General features: G+C 38.2%; 2 protein-coding genes across 2 annotated transcripts; both read right to left on the reverse strand.

Annotated features, from left to right (window-relative positions):
* Positions 1-232: 232 nt before the first annotated feature.
* On the reverse strand, positions 233-4380 carry LOC128700262 (uncharacterized). The gene is made up of 5 exons (XM_053793320.1): positions 4360-4380; positions 3315-3453; positions 2705-2866; positions 2202-2302; positions 233-712 (listed from the first exon to the last, which is right to left on the reverse strand). Exons 2-5 carry the CDS (start codon positions 3430-3432, stop codon positions 671-673), a joined length of 423 nt encoding a protein of 140 aa, XP_053649295.1. The 5' UTR covers positions 3433-3453; positions 4360-4380; the 3' UTR covers positions 233-670.
* A 5447-nt stretch (positions 4381-9827) lies between these two features.
* On the reverse strand, positions 9828-15592 carry LOC128700261 (uncharacterized). The gene is made up of 5 exons (XM_053793319.2): positions 15569-15592; positions 14700-14841; positions 14214-14375; positions 13283-13383; positions 9828-10210 (listed from the first exon to the last, which is right to left on the reverse strand). The coding sequence occupies exons 2-5, from the start codon at positions 14818-14820 to the stop codon at positions 10178-10180; spliced, it is 417 nt and encodes a 138-aa protein (XP_053649294.1). The 5' UTR covers positions 14821-14841; positions 15569-15592; the 3' UTR covers positions 9828-10177.
* Positions 15593-16573: the final 981 nt, after the last annotated feature.

Genomic DNA, 16573 nt, shown 5'->3' on the forward strand with positions numbered 1-16573 from the left:
GAATAGATTTAGTAACTGTTGTCGTCAGTTGTTTCATGCTGTTGTTGTTTTTATTGTTTGTTGCTGTTGTTGTTAAGGGTTACCACAGCTTGTGTTGTTGTGGTCCATCGTAGGTTTTGGTTCATTTCTCGTTACTGTTGAATATATCACTGTTATTACGAATACTGTTGCTGCTGTTACTGTTATAGCAGCCGTTAGTTTATCCTGTTACTTTCCTTATCTTTCACTTCTGTTACTTCCGTAGGTAATGTTGGTATTTTAGTTACCTTATAATATACAAGTAACTGTTGTGTTGCTGTGTTTAAAACAGGTATGTTTCTGCTTTCTCAGTTTTTTTTTGTTGTATTTGCTTCTTGTGTTGTTTCTCTCGTGTTGTTCTCGTGTCGTAGAGAAACATCGTCATTTTCTCGTATCTAACTAAAATAGATGTTTATAATTTTTTTAACTTTGATGGAGACAGAAGTTGTGACGATGAGACAATAACAGATTGTCAGGAATCATCATTTACGAAACTTCTGATGAATTTTAAAGAAGAATCTTCAAATAATCATCAGGAAGATTCTTGAGTAATAGAGAAGAAAAGATAATCAGGGAAGGACGTCCGTGAATTTTCCATGTTTTCTCAGGGAGTTCCAGTGTTCATCAGGTGTGTTGACGTTTTAGTGGCCCTTTACCCGGAAGTTTTACTGAGACATTGTGAGAGCTTCTGAGTCTGTAAATGGAAACATGAAACCATAATGAAGATTATTTTACCAGAAAATTTAAGTGAAACAAGAAAGCTGATGATATAAGATTTTTGGAGGAAAGGAGAACCAGGGGAGACATTACAACACTGTACAAGATAACCAATATTTGACAGGACAGACAGAGAGACTGTTATAATGAATGTCATAGCCTGTCTCAGTCCACACACTTTGCTGGTTGTATCCACAATCTGCATCGACTAGATGAATGAACTATTTTTACAGAGGAGATTACAACCTCAGTTATGAAAATTCTTTTGAGTGGTAGTACCTTTTTTGATATTGTATTCCATACTGCATTGTGTACATTAACTTAGCGATTGTAAAATATGGAATGACAAAGACCCATTGTGACCTCTAATTTTGTTTTCTACGCTACCGCTGACAGGATTTGCTGCGGGTACACAATAAATTAGCCACACAACTAATCTATTCTTATGGAGATCAGGTAGTAAGAGACAGTAATGTTAACGGCACATCAGAGTTACTGAGATGTTATCAAGTTTTGTTTCAACCAGAGGGTAGTTTCGAAGTGGAATAAAGTATATTGTTTGGTGGTGGAAGAAAACCCTATACTCAGTTTTAAGGATAGTTACGACTAAGTCTGTGATGCAGGAGACATATAGCTGCTCTTTTACATTTAAGAGGGAAGATACAAAAATGAGAATCGAACCATTACAGTAATAATTATGTGGAGACTTTATTGACATGTCACGAGAGAGTTTAAAATTTTATCTTCACTTTGTTTCAACATTTGTGTCCAGGACACAAGACTTACCTCAGGGGTACTGAAGGAAATTTTCCAAATACAGATGTTATTCTCATTGTAAATACAACTAGTGAGGTAATAATTGCACGAATATATGCACGGACACACACACACACGGACACACACACACACACACACACACACACACACACACACACACACACACACACACACACACACACACACACACACACACACACACACACACACACACACACACACACACACACACACACAAGGTGGACAAGGACACACACACACACACACACACACACACACACACACACACACATAGCAACCGGTGAAGAGGCGGGGCCAGGAGCTAGGACTCGACCCCTGCAACCACAAATAGGTGAGTACACACACACACACACACACACACACACACACACACACACACACATACACATGTTCCAGAGATGGGACACAGCAACAAGGGGTCACAGTTGGAAGCTGAAGACTCATATGATTCACAGGGATATTAGGAAGTATTTCTTCAGTCACAGAGTTAACAGGAAGTGGAATAGTCCGAGTAGTTATGTAGTGGAGGCAGGATCTATACATAGCTTAAAGAAGAGTTATGATAAAGTTCATGGAGCGGGAAGAGTGACCGAGTAGCGGCCAGTGAAGAGGCGGGGCCAGGAGCTGTGCACCCACAACTAGGTGAGTACACTCATACATATACTCACCATGTTTATTTGTGTCTCGAAGCAGGTCATCAACCCGGGGACTTGGGTACATAGTGTCGGTTGAGTCTTTATTGCCTTTTCCAAAGCTTCAATTGGCTGATCTGTTAAAATAATTATATTTGATTTTTTTAAACGAGAGAATAGTTTTACAAGGTCAGTGGAAAAGGCGAAAAGATAGGTGAAAACTGAGGTCAGGTCAAGTGACGTCTGCTTTGACGATGAGAGCATTTAACTCTGTTGATGAAGACTATAAAGCTGACCTTGGCTTTCTACTTTTCTCCCCACCTAATTGATCTTCAGATATTCTTAAATTTGATAATGGTCCAGAATGGACCGAAACCTTGTCTGAGGTATCTTTTCCAAATCATGGTTTACTTGTAAATTCTTCTAGACGCGGTAAAGCAACTTATTTTTCAAAATAATAATAGATGATATCTGGACTCCAAGCTATAATAACTACAGCTACAATATCGACCAACGTTGATGGTGAAGCTGATACTTACTTCGAGCTTTTGGAGGAACGGTGAAGCCCGCCGTGGAACTCATGCAGTTGACGATGGTTGCCTTATTGGCATTCATGATGTTTGTGCAGCAAGCCTTTATCTTCGGTTCCTTCTGTTTGCACTGGTTATCAGGAATTCCCACAGAAGTACAAATTTGTGCCTCTGAAGATAGGGAGATGGAAGTAGTTGACAGGGTTAGTTTGAATTTGTGGTGTTCCCCCTAAGCCTCTGCCATGAACAACATACACAAATAACCCGCACATAAAAGAGAGAAGCTTACGACGACGTTTCGGACCGAAACGTCGTCGTAAGCTTCTCTCTTTTATGTGGGGGTTATTTGTGTATCGTTCCAGTCACGGTATTGTGCCTTTTTGTTATTTATGAACGACATAAGTTTTTGCCCTCAAGGTTAATAAACTTGATCACGACACACTGGATAACTTTATGATTAACCTAAGTTTTATTAGCTCCTTCACAATGTTGTTACACTAGATAACTTGACTGTCTAGCTAAGTTCTGACAAAACCTCCAGAATCCTATTATATTTGATGCGTTTTCTGTCAAGACAACGTCACTCTACACCAGCTTTGCCCAGTTACATGATACTTACTCATATTTGCAATTGTTGTTGCATTGAAACATTTTTGAAAAGGTAATTCTCCAGTACCAGAACCGACGAACAGCACCAGCAGCGCCGCCGTCAGGATCAGAGAACCACACTGCTTCATGACTCAGCTGTCAGCACACTACTGGAGAGAGAATCAGAACATGACGGATCACCCAATAATCTGAAGGAAGATTAGACAGGAGGAGAATTTAGTGGTAAAGGCTTCGGGGACAACTTTAGCAACCCTTAAAACCTGGACGATCTTTTAGTCACCTCGAAAAAAAAACCTGTTGTCTGACATCTCAGTGTTGCAGTGTTGACAGTATTATGAGATGTTTCACCATCATACTGGTGATGGGCTTCTGTTGCAAGGAACCGCCTAATAATCCTTCCCTTCCTAAGTAAATATATGACGATAAATGCGTCTCCACCATAGTCCAGGACGGATCGAATTGTCATCTTAAGGTTCCGATCCTAAGTGCGGGTTTGAGGTGAAATATATTACTATTACGAGTTTAGCGTTACGCCGAAACTATAAGATTAATTCTCTTTTCCACACAGCTACATGTACAACCCAGTGATGGAGAACTCACCGACGGAGGCACGATCGAATTGTCATCTTAAGGTTCCGATCCTAAGTGCGGGTTTGAGGTGAAATATATTACTATTACGAGTTTAGCGTTACGCCGAAACTATAAGATTAATTCTCTTTTCCACACAGCTACATGTACAACCCAGTGATGGAGAACTCACAGACGGAGGCAAGATTTATAAGCGAGAAGAGCATTTCTAAACACAGGAGTTAAATGTGAATCACACATATAGTAAGAGTAAATCTGTAGAAGAGTTATTACGAGACAGATCTAAACAGTGTATTGAATGGTAGACTTTGTCGATAAGTATAACAGAGGGTTGGTGCACAACAAACCTTTATATAGACAAAGTTGCACTCTGTAAAGAGCTTTATGAAGTCATGACTTAATAAAGCTCTACTCAGGGCTTCTCTATATTTAGTAACAATGGATACTGTGCAGGAGCGAGAACTCACCTGTAAGGAGCTCAGATGTTGAAGGATTTGTGTCAGCCGAAAGCCTCAAGCTGGTATATATATGCCTGTATCCGGATGTGTCAGTGCTATGTGCCACCGTGACACGTTACAACTGTCCTTGCATAAACTTTTCATTAAATTTGTCCTTTTGTCCTCCACACATTTTTTTATAGTTGCACCTAAATTTTTTTTATTACAGGAAGTCACTACTTTATTGATCAGTAATTTATGGTTTTATTTCTGATTTTACTCAGCATGGAAGGAAAAACATATATTATAGGCTCCAAAATTTCTTATAAATCTTATATAATTTTTGTTTTAGAGAATTTTTAATTTTTTTTTCAAAGACATTAATTTATGGTTCATTCCTACCCAAAAATATATGAATACACAATAGACCTAGAAAATAGGCCTTAAGACCATTAGCATGAATATTTATGGGCCTATATTATTGACGAATGTGATAGTTATTTAACCGTTTAAAGTTCCTGTTTATCTGTTCTGTTTATTGGCTAAAAATTTATCTTTATCAGTTAAAAGTTTTCGTTTATTTAAATTTTTTTTTTATATTTTTTAAAAGTTCGTTTATCTGTTAAAAGTTTCTGTTTATCTGTTAAAAGTTTCTGTTTATCTGTTAAAAGTTTCTGTTTATCTGTTAAAAGTTTCTGTTTATCTGTTAAAAGTTTCTGTTTATCTGTTAAAAGTTTCTGTTTATCTGTTAAAAGTTTCTTTTTATCTGTTAAAAGTTTCTGTTTATCTGTTAAAAGTTTCTGTTTATCTGTTAAAAGTTTCTGTTTATCTGTTAAAAGTTTCTGTTTATCTGTTAAGAGTTCTGCTCCTCTGTAAAAAGTTTATTTTTGTCTGATAAAAGTTTCTGTTTATCCGCTAAAAGTCCCTGTTTATCTGTTAAAAAGTCCTATTTACTGTTGAAATTTTTGTTTATCTATTAAAAATATGTTTATATGTTTCTTTTATTTATTAAAAGTTTCTGTTTATCTGTTAAAGTTTTTGTTTATCCGTTTAAAGTTTTAATTTAAATGTTAAAATTTCCTGTTTATCGGGTAAAACTTCGTTTATTTTTTAAAAGTTCCTGTTTATCTATTAAGTTTGTTTATCGGCTAAAAGTTTCTGTTATCTGTTAAAAGTTTCTGTTATCTATTAAAAGTTTATCTATTAAAGGTTTATGTTATCTATTAAAAGTTTCTGTTATCTATTAAAAGTTTATCTATTAAAGGTTTATGTTATCTATTAAAAGTTTCTGTTATCCATTAAAAGTTTCTATTATCTATTAAAAGTTTCTGTTATCTATTAAAAGTTTCTGTTATCTATTAAAAGTTTCTATTATCTATTAAAAGTTTCTGTTATCTATTAAAAGTTTCTATTATCTATTAAAAGTTTCTGTTATCTATTAAAAGTTTCTATTATCTATTAAAAGTTTCTGTTATATGTTAAAGGTTAACTTTCATGCATTAAAAATTTTGTTTATCCGTTAAAAGTTCTTAATAAGATATCATGAGAAGTGATAATGTTTAATACACTCTCTACCTCCACATTCTTCAGCATTTGGACAGTCATAAACATTGTGGTCAAGAAAGTAGAGATAATGTGGACTACATATTTAATATTTAGTTTGATCATGTTCTATGTATATTCTAAATTACCAGAAGTATTTATAACTATGGAAACCATACCACGGGTGGGATTAGAACCCGCGATCAGAGAGTCATAAAATTTCAGACCATCGCGTTAGCCACTGGGCCAGCTAGCTACAATAAGATTCATCCAACTAGGTGCCTATGCTAACCTTCCTATGGTGTATAAATATAACTAGTTGGATGACTCTTATTGTAGTCAGCTGGTCCAGTGGCTAACGCGATGGTCTGGAGTTTTGACTCTCTGATCGCGGGTTCTAACCCCACCCGTGGCATGGTTTGTTTGCAATCGTGTCATTACGATTTCGTGAGTCATAACCATGTAAGTCTGCCTTCAGCAACATTCGTCAGTCTTTTGACATTTAAAGTTGCTCCATAAATATGCTTGTCTTCGTTGATGTTATTGCTTCGTTCACTGATGTTCCTTTCCTCTGACATTTAAATTCAATATTTAAGTTTTATTATAATATATCTAATGTCTGACACGGACATTTGGTTAATTTATGAGCCTTAGCATGCCGCAATAATTAATGTGAGATGAAATTCGTAAGTAGTATCTTCAGTCTCGTCAGTGGACTCATTGTTAGTTACGATAGTTCTATGGTTCCCTTTTCACTACCAAGAACCCTTTTTATTGCATTAATTTTCCGGTGGACTTCAGGATTTTGAAAAGTCTGTCTACTCAACAAGCCAGTTTTAAAACTGACAAAAAACTTGTTTTCCCAGTTTCATCTCTCAATTGAAAGACAAACTTAATTGAGCGTGCAATTAAATAACAGTATTAAGAAACTTACTTGTATAATGAGATGGTTGATGCTCCTTTGTTGGCACTATGTTCCGAATTTTAGGCCCAGTGGAAGACATTTTTAATCCTTGATCAGGTTACATAGTCATCCTGTTTCTGTAATTCGATCTCATAAAAAACAGATGGGAGAAAGCCTGATATGTAGTGGAGAATGGTGTTAAATATTTCTGTGCTTTGGATGTCAGTTCTAGATACTTATTTTTCACATGCATCCAAAAGTCTGATAAGTTTTACCTCAGTGAGGTGTCACACCAAAGTTCGACAAGACTATTTCCTGCATTTACAGTTAAATATTTAACACTTTTTATATCTGCATGAAATGGATACCTAATCCATTTTTCACTGGCATCAGGGAGAGGAAAATAATTCTTGAAACTATTCTTCAAAGCTTACAAGAGTTGAAGGTAAAGGTTTATTATTTCTTCAGACATGTCATCATCAGACGCTGCAGGAAAGTCACGGTGCTGAAAAGGCTTCAAACAGGATTCAAAATAGTTACAGCTCTCTCTTCTTGGCTCAAATTTAGACCATTCAAATATGTAAGACTGTCAGACATATGTGCCATCACAGCAAACCTCGAAAAGTTATTGAATCACCTGCTCCCATGGTAAGTTTTATCATGAAGAAATAATTGTATTTTATCAAGTAACTCAAATATGCAGGTAAGTACTTTACCTCGACACAGTTATTGCATTGAGAATGCAAGAACAGTTGTTCATTGACACTGCCCATCTCTTCACAAAGAACACTATAAAATATGGAAATTTAAAGGACAAGCTTTAACAAAACTGTAGTGAGTAATTATAAATTTTACGCTGTAGCCACTGGAAGTTATGGCCTTAGCTCACAGATCCTCAATACTACCTTCGAGGACCTTCAGGGGTCCGCGGACCACAGGTTGGGAGCCTCTGCAATAGTTTACATTTTTTAGGAAAATTTGGCTTGCTAAAAGTTACTTCGTACATTTTTCTTGATAAGTTGCCTTTGCAAATAATTTCAGAATGTGTTTATTGGTGAGTGGTTGCTACATAAAACGTACAAATATATGAGTACATCTTTCATGGAACAGTGAAATAATAATAATAATAGTAATAATAATAATAATAATAATAATAATAATAATGATAATGATAATAATAATAATAATAATAATAATAATAATAATAATAATAAAAATAATAATAATAATAATAATATTTATTTCTACAAGTACATAATACAACGTATAAAGATCATAGCTGACATCAATGACGACATAAATGAAATACTATATAGAAAGCCCCTGATTATGTAGAGCATTTCGAGCAAATTAGATTTTGTCCCCAGGATGCGACCCACACCAAACGGTTAACACCCAGGTACCTATATACCTCTAGGTGAAAAGAGTTAGCTGGTGTCTTAAGGAAACACTCCTGATGTTTTCACCCGGGAATCGAACCAGGGACCTGAATGTGTGAACTGAGTGCGCTACCAACCGAGCAGAGGTAATGTAGGTAAAGGAGCCTTCACCAGTCTCCCATGCGACTGATTTTACAACAGTTAAATGCTGTTAAGGTAATCTGTACCATTGGACAATGAACAGCACCTCACAATGTACACACAAACACTAAAACTCCTGTGGGAGTCAGTGTCGGGACACCTTTAGAACAAGACCCTCGTTAAGACGGTGTTTCTGACAAGCACACTAACAACAACATATTCACTCTCACAGGATACATACATCCATAAGTGTGTTTGTCTCCCTCTACATAAACCAAGTATTTACTTTAATCTCCATTTTAAGTATTAAAAGTATTCTTGCGTATTACCGAATGAGTGAGTGGCAACCTTAATGTCCCTTTGAGTAGATGATAGGCTTTTAAATCAATTAACTAACCATTCTTCCTCATTCTTGGACTCAAGCTCACGTACCCGGACTAGTGCATACTTTACCTTGGTGAGTCACTCATTGTGCCCACTTAGCTCATTGTACCATGAGGTCCGTGGCTATAGTGAGGCATCACACTATACATACTACACCAGTCCGTGTCTGAATTTGTTCAATATATTGTGTTAGTTCAGTATATTGTGTGAATTCAATGTGTTAGTTCTAAGTTGTTTTAATTAAAATAAATTATATGTTAAATGCGATTTGTGATTTGTTTCATGTTAATAATAATATGCCCTAAAAAAATGCATGTTTGCTTGTCCCATATGATGTAACTGTTGACATATGGGTCTAACACATTTTCTGTGAAGAAGCTCTCTTCGTTAGTGCAGTAATGATATGGAGAGGCCTCGTATGCCCTAGATAGAGATGTTTGGTGGTGCGGAGAATGCTGGTAGTGGCGGCTGTTCCTATGGAGGTGACAAGTGACTTAGATTTACAAGCAATAGGCCTGCAAGTGCAACAAGGTTTAAGTGGCAAATTCCCCCTGTGTTAGGTAAACCTAACCTTGTGCTAGGTAAACCTCAGCTAGTGGTATTATTATTATTATAATCAAGGGGGTAGCGCTAAACCCGTAGGATTATACAGCGCCTGGGGGGGGGATGTGGAAGGCATTCAGGCTTAATTCGGGGAACTGGAGCACAGATCCAATTCCATAAATCAAGAGCCCCTCACCAACATCAAGGAACCTTCCCTGAGGGGCAGCTAGTGGTAGATATACATATATGAAGTCTTGCTAGGTTAACCTACGCTCTAGTTAGGTAAAGCTAATTATTAATTATTATTATTACAATCAAGGGGGAAGCGCTAAACCCGGAGGATTATACAGCGCCTGGGGGGGGGATGTGGAAGGCATTCAGGCTTAATTTGGGGAACTGGAGGTAAAGCTAAGCTTGGGTTAATAAACAAACAACCTGGAGTCCAAGAGGTCAAAGGAACAGGCTTTCATTACAAACGAAAATGATTCAGTACTGAATAAATTGTCGTTATCTGAGGAGTCCAGAACTTCCAAGTGAGTGTGAGAAGCTGTCTTTCAGACAATGATTAGAAGTAAAACACAAATTTGCCAATTCATTTACTATGCAACAATACAAAATTTAATTTATATATACGTACTATAAAATGGGTTTAAGTTTTTGGAAAAAAAAATTAATTTCATGCAGGACAAATGCAAAAATATCAAAGTTGGTATTGGAGAGCAATATTTGCAGCAATAAATCTGTTAATTTTAGCTGTACAAATTTGGTAATGAAGTGGTGGGCTGCTGATCATTGTTGTTGTTGTTGGGTTTGTTGATGGTTGGTTGGTTGTTGTTAAGGGTTACTGCAGCTTGTCAATCAGGGAAGGACGACACTGAATGTACCATGTTTTCTCAGGGAGTTTCAGGGTTCATCAGGTGTGTTGACGTCTGAGTAGCGAATTTACTTGGTAGATTTATTGTTTGAGACAGGCCGACACTTTCTGAGGCTGTAAGTGCAAACATGAAAACATAATGAATATTATTTTAAAACAATATTTAATTATAGCAAGAAACCTGATGACCTAAGACTATTGTAGGAAAGGAGGACGAGGGGAGATATTAGAACAACGTACAAAATAATCAAAACACTTGATAGGATAAACAAGGATAGACTGATATAAGGCGGAAAAGTCTCACTAAAATGTTAAGTACTGTTTCGACCATAGGGCAGTTATGGACGACTTACATTATTTGGTGGTGGAAGCAAAGTCTATGCTACGTTTTAAGGATAGTTACGACTAAGTCTATGAAAAGTAAAAGGACACAAGTGCAACTAATGTGACATTTTATTGTGGCAACGTTTCGCTCTCCAGGAGCTTTATCAAGCCATTACAAACAATACATGGACACAGAGGGTATATAAAGGCTCTGAGCCTTTATATACCCTCTGTGTCCATGTATTGTTTGTAATGGCTTGATAAAGCTCCTGGAGAGCGAAACGTTGCCACAATAAAATGTCACATTAGTTGCACTTGTGTCCTTTTACTTTATATATTGTCGGTAATTCTACCAACTTTATTACAAGTCTTTGAAGCAGGAAACTATGAAGCTAGTCGATTGCATTGAAGAGGCCTGGTGGCTAAAGTTCTCGCTTCACACTGCGAGGGTCCGGGTTCGATTCCCGGCGAGGGTAGAAACATTTGGCGTGTTTCTTTACACCGGTTATCTATGTTCCTCATCAGTAAAATGGGTACCTGGGTGTTAGTCGACTGGTGTGGGTCGCATCCTGGGACAAAACTGACCTAATTTGCCCGAAATGCTCAGCATAACAAGCGGCTTTCTATATAGTAGTATGTCATTGATGTCAGCTAGGACTGTATACCTTGTACATGTACTTATAAAAATAAAGATTATTATTATTATTATTATTATTATTATTATTATTATTATTATTATTATTATTATTATTATTATTATTATTATAGATCACGAGAGATCTTGTGATTGGTTTGTCTTCACTGTGGTCAAACATTTGTGTCCAGGACCCATGACTTACCTCAGGGGTACTGGAGGAAACTTACCAATTCAGTCGTTGTTCTCATTGCAAATGTAACTACTGAGGTAATATTTGGACGGAAACACGAAAGCACTCACACGCGCACACATACACACAGACACACACACACATATACACACACTCACAGAATATGCAAAAGTAAGAAGGGAGGCCCAATGGCAATATGAGAATGACATAGCAGCGAAAGCCAAATCTGACCCGAAGCTGTTGTACAGCCACATCAGGAGGAAAACAACAGTCAAGGACCAGGTAATCAGGCTAAGGAAGGAAGGAGGAGAGATCACAAGAAACGACTGAGAAGTATGTGAGGAACTCAACACGAGATTCAAGGAAGTGTTCACAGAGGGGACAGAAGGGACTCCAGAAAGACGGAGAAGTGGGGTACGCCACCAAATGCTGGACACAATACATACAACCGAGGAAGAAGTGAAGAGGCTGCTGAGTGAGCTAGACACCTCAAAGGCGATGGGGCCGGATAGCATCTCTCCATGGGTCCTGAGAGAGGGTGCAGAGGCGCTATGTGTACCCCTAACAACAATATTCAACACATCTATCGAAACAGGGAGATTACGTGAGGTATGGAAGACAGCAAATGTAGTCCCAATTTTTAAAAAAAAGGAGACAGGCAAGAAGCACTAAACTATAGACCAGTGTCACTGACATATATAGTATGCAAAGTCTTGGGGAAGATTATCAGGAGAAGAGTGGTGGAACACCTAGAAAGAAATGAGCTTATCAACAACAACCAACACGTTTTCAGGGACGGGAAATCCTGTGTCACAAACCTACTGGAGTTCTATTACAGGGTGACAGCAGTAAGACAAGAAAGAGAGGGGTGGGTAGATTGCATTTTTTTGGACTGTAAGAAGGCGTTTGATACAGTTCCATACAAGAGATTAGTTCAAAAACTGGAGGACCAGGCAGGGATAACAGGGAAGGCACTACAATGGATCAGGGAATACCTGTCAGGAGGACATCAGCGAGTCATGGTACGAGGCGAGGTGTCAGAGTGGGCGCCTGTGACAAGTAGGGTTCCACAGGGGTCAGTCCTAGGACCGGTGCTGTTTCTGGTATTTGTGAACGACATGACGAAAGGAATAGACTACGAAGTGTCCCTGTTTGCAGATGATGTGAAGTTGATGAGAAGAATTCAATCGGACGAGGACCAGGCAGAACTACAAAGGGTGCTGGACAGGCTGCAGACCTGGTCCAGCACTTGGCTCCTGGACTTCAACCCCACCAAGTGCAAAGTCATGAAGATTGGGGAGGGCAAAGAGGACCGCAGACGGAGTACAGTCTAGAGGGCCAGAGACTACAAACCTCACTCAAGGAAAAAGATCTTAGGGTGAGTATAACACAGAGCACATCTCCTGAGGTGCACATCAGCCAAATAACTGCTGCAGCATATGGGCGCCTAGCAAATCGAAGAACAACATTCCGCCATCTTAATAAGGAATCGTTCATGGTGCCGCATGCTCCCATATTGGAGTACGCAGCACCAGTTTGGAACCCACACCTAGCCAAACACGTAAAGAAACTAGAGAAAGTGCAAAGGTTTGCAACAAGACTAGTCCCAGAGCTAAGGGGTATGTCCTACGAGGAGAGGTTAAGGGAAATCGACCTTACGACACTGGAGGACAGGAGAGATAGGAGGGACATGATATCGACATATAAAATACTGAGAAGAATTGACAAGGTGGACAATGTTCCGGAGATGGGACACAGCAACAAGGGGACACAGTTGGAAGTTGAAGACACAGATGAATCACAAAGATATTAGGAAGTATTTCTTCAGTCACAGAGTAGTCAGGAAATGGAATAGTTTGGGAAGCGATGTTGTGGAGGCAGGATCCATTCACAGTTTTAAGAAGAGGTATGATAAAGCTCATGGTGCAGGGAGAGTGACCCAGTAGCGGCCAGTGAAGAGGCGGGGCCAGGAGCTGTGAATCGACCCCTGCAACCACAACTAGGTGAGTACACACACACACAAACACACACTCACCATTTTTGTTTTGGCCTCAAAACACTCCATCACAGCCGGAACTTTAGCACACAGTGTCGGTTGTTTGATTATGGCTGCAGTCATTGCTGCAACTGGTGTGCCTGTCAAAACAAAAAAAAAATGTTATTGACTATAATAACAATATGACAATGGAATTAAAAAAAATGAAAATGAGAGGATAATTTACGTGAACGATGATTGCCTTATTAAGAAAAATCACACTAATAAAGTATATACAAATCCCAGTAAATATTTTTTTTACGATAGTTTGGATCTGCAGCTGTGGTGGAGCTACAGACAACTTATATGATGTCTGACGATATCCTTATTGTCTTACTGAAGTCTCTCAACTCAGGCAGACAGATTTCATTACTATGTATTAAACCCACCTTATGTAATGGAGAATTACATGGAAGACAAACTGGTTTTTATTGTCACTATTTACTGTAATTATTACATTGACTCGGGTAGCAACTCAATGCTTAACAGAAAACACGATTTGTAAATTTTTCCTGAATCATTATGAAGTCACTCGTGCAAAAGGTCAGTGGAAAAATGTCAGAATACGGGTGAGAGACGAGGTCAGGTCAAGTGACGTAAACTGACTTTGGCTTTCTACTTATTTCCTCACCTAATCCTCGCCGGGTCGCCAACTGGAGAAGACCCGGGCAGGAAGTACCGGCAAATCATTAATGAATGAATCCTCACCTAATCGATCTTCTGATATTTTTAAACTTGATAATAGTCCTGGACGGACCGAAACCTTGTGTGAGTTTTCTTCTCCAGATTTTGCCGAGTTGTGAATTCTTCTAATAATAATTCTAATAATTCTAATAATTCTTCATAATAATAATAATAGATGTCAGGACTCCAAGCTACAACAACAACAGCTACGATATTTACCAACGTTGATGGCGCCGCTGATACTTACTTTTCAATAGTGGAGGGACGGTGAAGCCAGCCTGAGATTTCATACAGTCGGCGGCAGCCCCAGCACTGGCTTGTATGACGCTTGTGCTGCATTTCGCTATCTTACCTTCTTGGCTCTTGCATGCGGTACTTGTCAAGTTCAGATCAGCGCAGATTTCTGCCTCTGAACATAGGGAGATTAATATAAGTGGTTGAGAGGGTTAGTTTGAATTTGTGGTGTCCTCTCTAAGCCTCTGCCATGAACAGCATGGCAGAGGCTTAGGGAGAGTTTTTTACCTTCAGGGTTAATTAACTTCATCAGGACACACTGGACAAACTTTATGATTACGGTAAGTTTCATGGGCTCCTTCACTATGTTGTCACACTAGATAACTTCACTGTATAGCTACACTATGATAATTTCCTCCAACTTCTAGTAATATTTAATACGTTTATTGTCAAGGCAGCGTCACTCTGCATCAGCCTAGATGAATTATATAATACTTACTTATATTTGCAAGTGTTGTTGCATTGAAACAGGATGCAAATGGAAAGTTCTGAGCGGTAGCACCACCGACGAACAACACCAGCAGCGTCGCCGTCAGGATCAGATAACCACACTGCTTCATGGCTCAGCTATCAGCACACTACTGGAGGGAGAGACAAGATCAGAACATGATGGAGGACCCAATAATCTGAAGGAAGGTTAGACAGAAGGAGAATTTTGGTGAAGCCTTTGGAAACAGATTTAGCAACCCTTAAAACCTGGACGATCTCTTAGTCCCGTTAATGCCTAACACCTCTATGTTGCATCGTTAGTGTTGCAGTGTTAGTGTTGCAGTGTTAGTCTTGCAGTGTTGACAGCATTATGAGATGTTTCACCATCATACTGGTGATGGGCTTCTGTTGCAAGGAACTACCTAACAATCCTTCCCTTCTTAAGTAAATATATGACGATAAATGCGTCTCCACCATAGTCCAGGACGGATTGAATCGTCATCTTAAGGTTCCGATCCTAAGTGCGGGATTGAGGTGAAATATATTACTATTACGAGTTCAGCGTTACGCCGAGACTATAAGATTAATTCTCTTTTCCACACAGCTACACAACCCAGCGAGGTGCCACACATGATGGAGAACTACCGATAGAAACTAGATTTATAGGCAAGAAGAACATTTCTAAACACAGTAGTTCAATGCGAATCTCATATATAGTAAGAGCACATCTGTAGGAGAGTTATTAGGAAACAGATCTAAACAGCATATTGGATGGAAGACTGTTGAAAAGTATAATAGAGAGTCTTATTGCACAACAAACCCACTCAGGGCTTCTTTACTTCTAGCAGCAGTGGATACTGGGCAGGAACCAGAACTCACCTGTACGGAGCTTAGATGTTGGAGGATGTGTCAGTAGTGAACCTAAGACCTGTATATATATATATATGTATACCACAATCCGGATGTGGCATTTTTGAGTTGTGTCGTCGTCACATCCATGTCTCAACTGTCCTTGAATTTTTTTTTTCATTTATTTTGTAGTTTTGTCCTCTACACATTTTTTTCGTTGCATCTAAATTTTGGCGATGGTAGGAAGGTATTACCATAATGTTCAGTAATTTATTACTTTAGGTCTGAAATTACTCCGCATTAAAGGAAGAAGCTATAGTGTTAGCTCCAGAATTTTGTTTAATTTTTTTTTTTTTGAAGATTTCATATGATTTGTGTTTAGGAGAAATTTCAATTTTTCCTTTGAAAACGTTAGTATATGGGTCATTCACATCTAGAAATATATGAACACACAATAGAGCTAGAAAATAGGCCTAAAGAGGGTTAACAAGAGTACCTTTGAGCATATATTATTGACAGTTGTTTTATTCGTTTATCCGTTTAAAGTTTCTGTTTATCTGTTAAACGTTTCTGTTAACCTGTTAAAGGTTTCCGCCTGTCTGTTAAAAGTCTGTTAATCTCTTAAAAGTTTTTGTTTATCAGCGTTCAAGAAAGTGGAAATAAAGTGACAGCAAGTTGTATATTCACTTTGTTCACCATCTATATCAATTCTCAGTTACCAGAAGCACTTATAACCAAGTGTAAATCTGTCTTCTGCAACATTGGTCAGTCTCTTAACACTGAAAGCTGCTTCGATAATGTGCTTGTCTTCGTACATGTTATTGTAGTTTACAGATGAACTCTCGCTTGTATTTGCGTTCCTCTGACATTTAAATTCAATATTTAACAATTTTAATAATATATTTAACGTCTGACAGGTACTTCAGACGATGGATATCCCTGGCTGCTTTCAGAGTACTTTATTCGACTATCAGCCTTATGTAGGAATAATAATTGTGAGAAGCAATTAGAAAGTATTGACAACCTGACAATGGA

The sequence above is a fragment of the Cherax quadricarinatus genome, chromosome 71 (assembly GCF_038502225.1).
Source record: "Cherax quadricarinatus isolate ZL_2023a chromosome 71, ASM3850222v1, whole genome shotgun sequence".
Classification (NCBI taxonomy): domain Eukaryota; kingdom Metazoa; phylum Arthropoda; class Malacostraca; order Decapoda; family Parastacidae; genus Cherax; species Cherax quadricarinatus.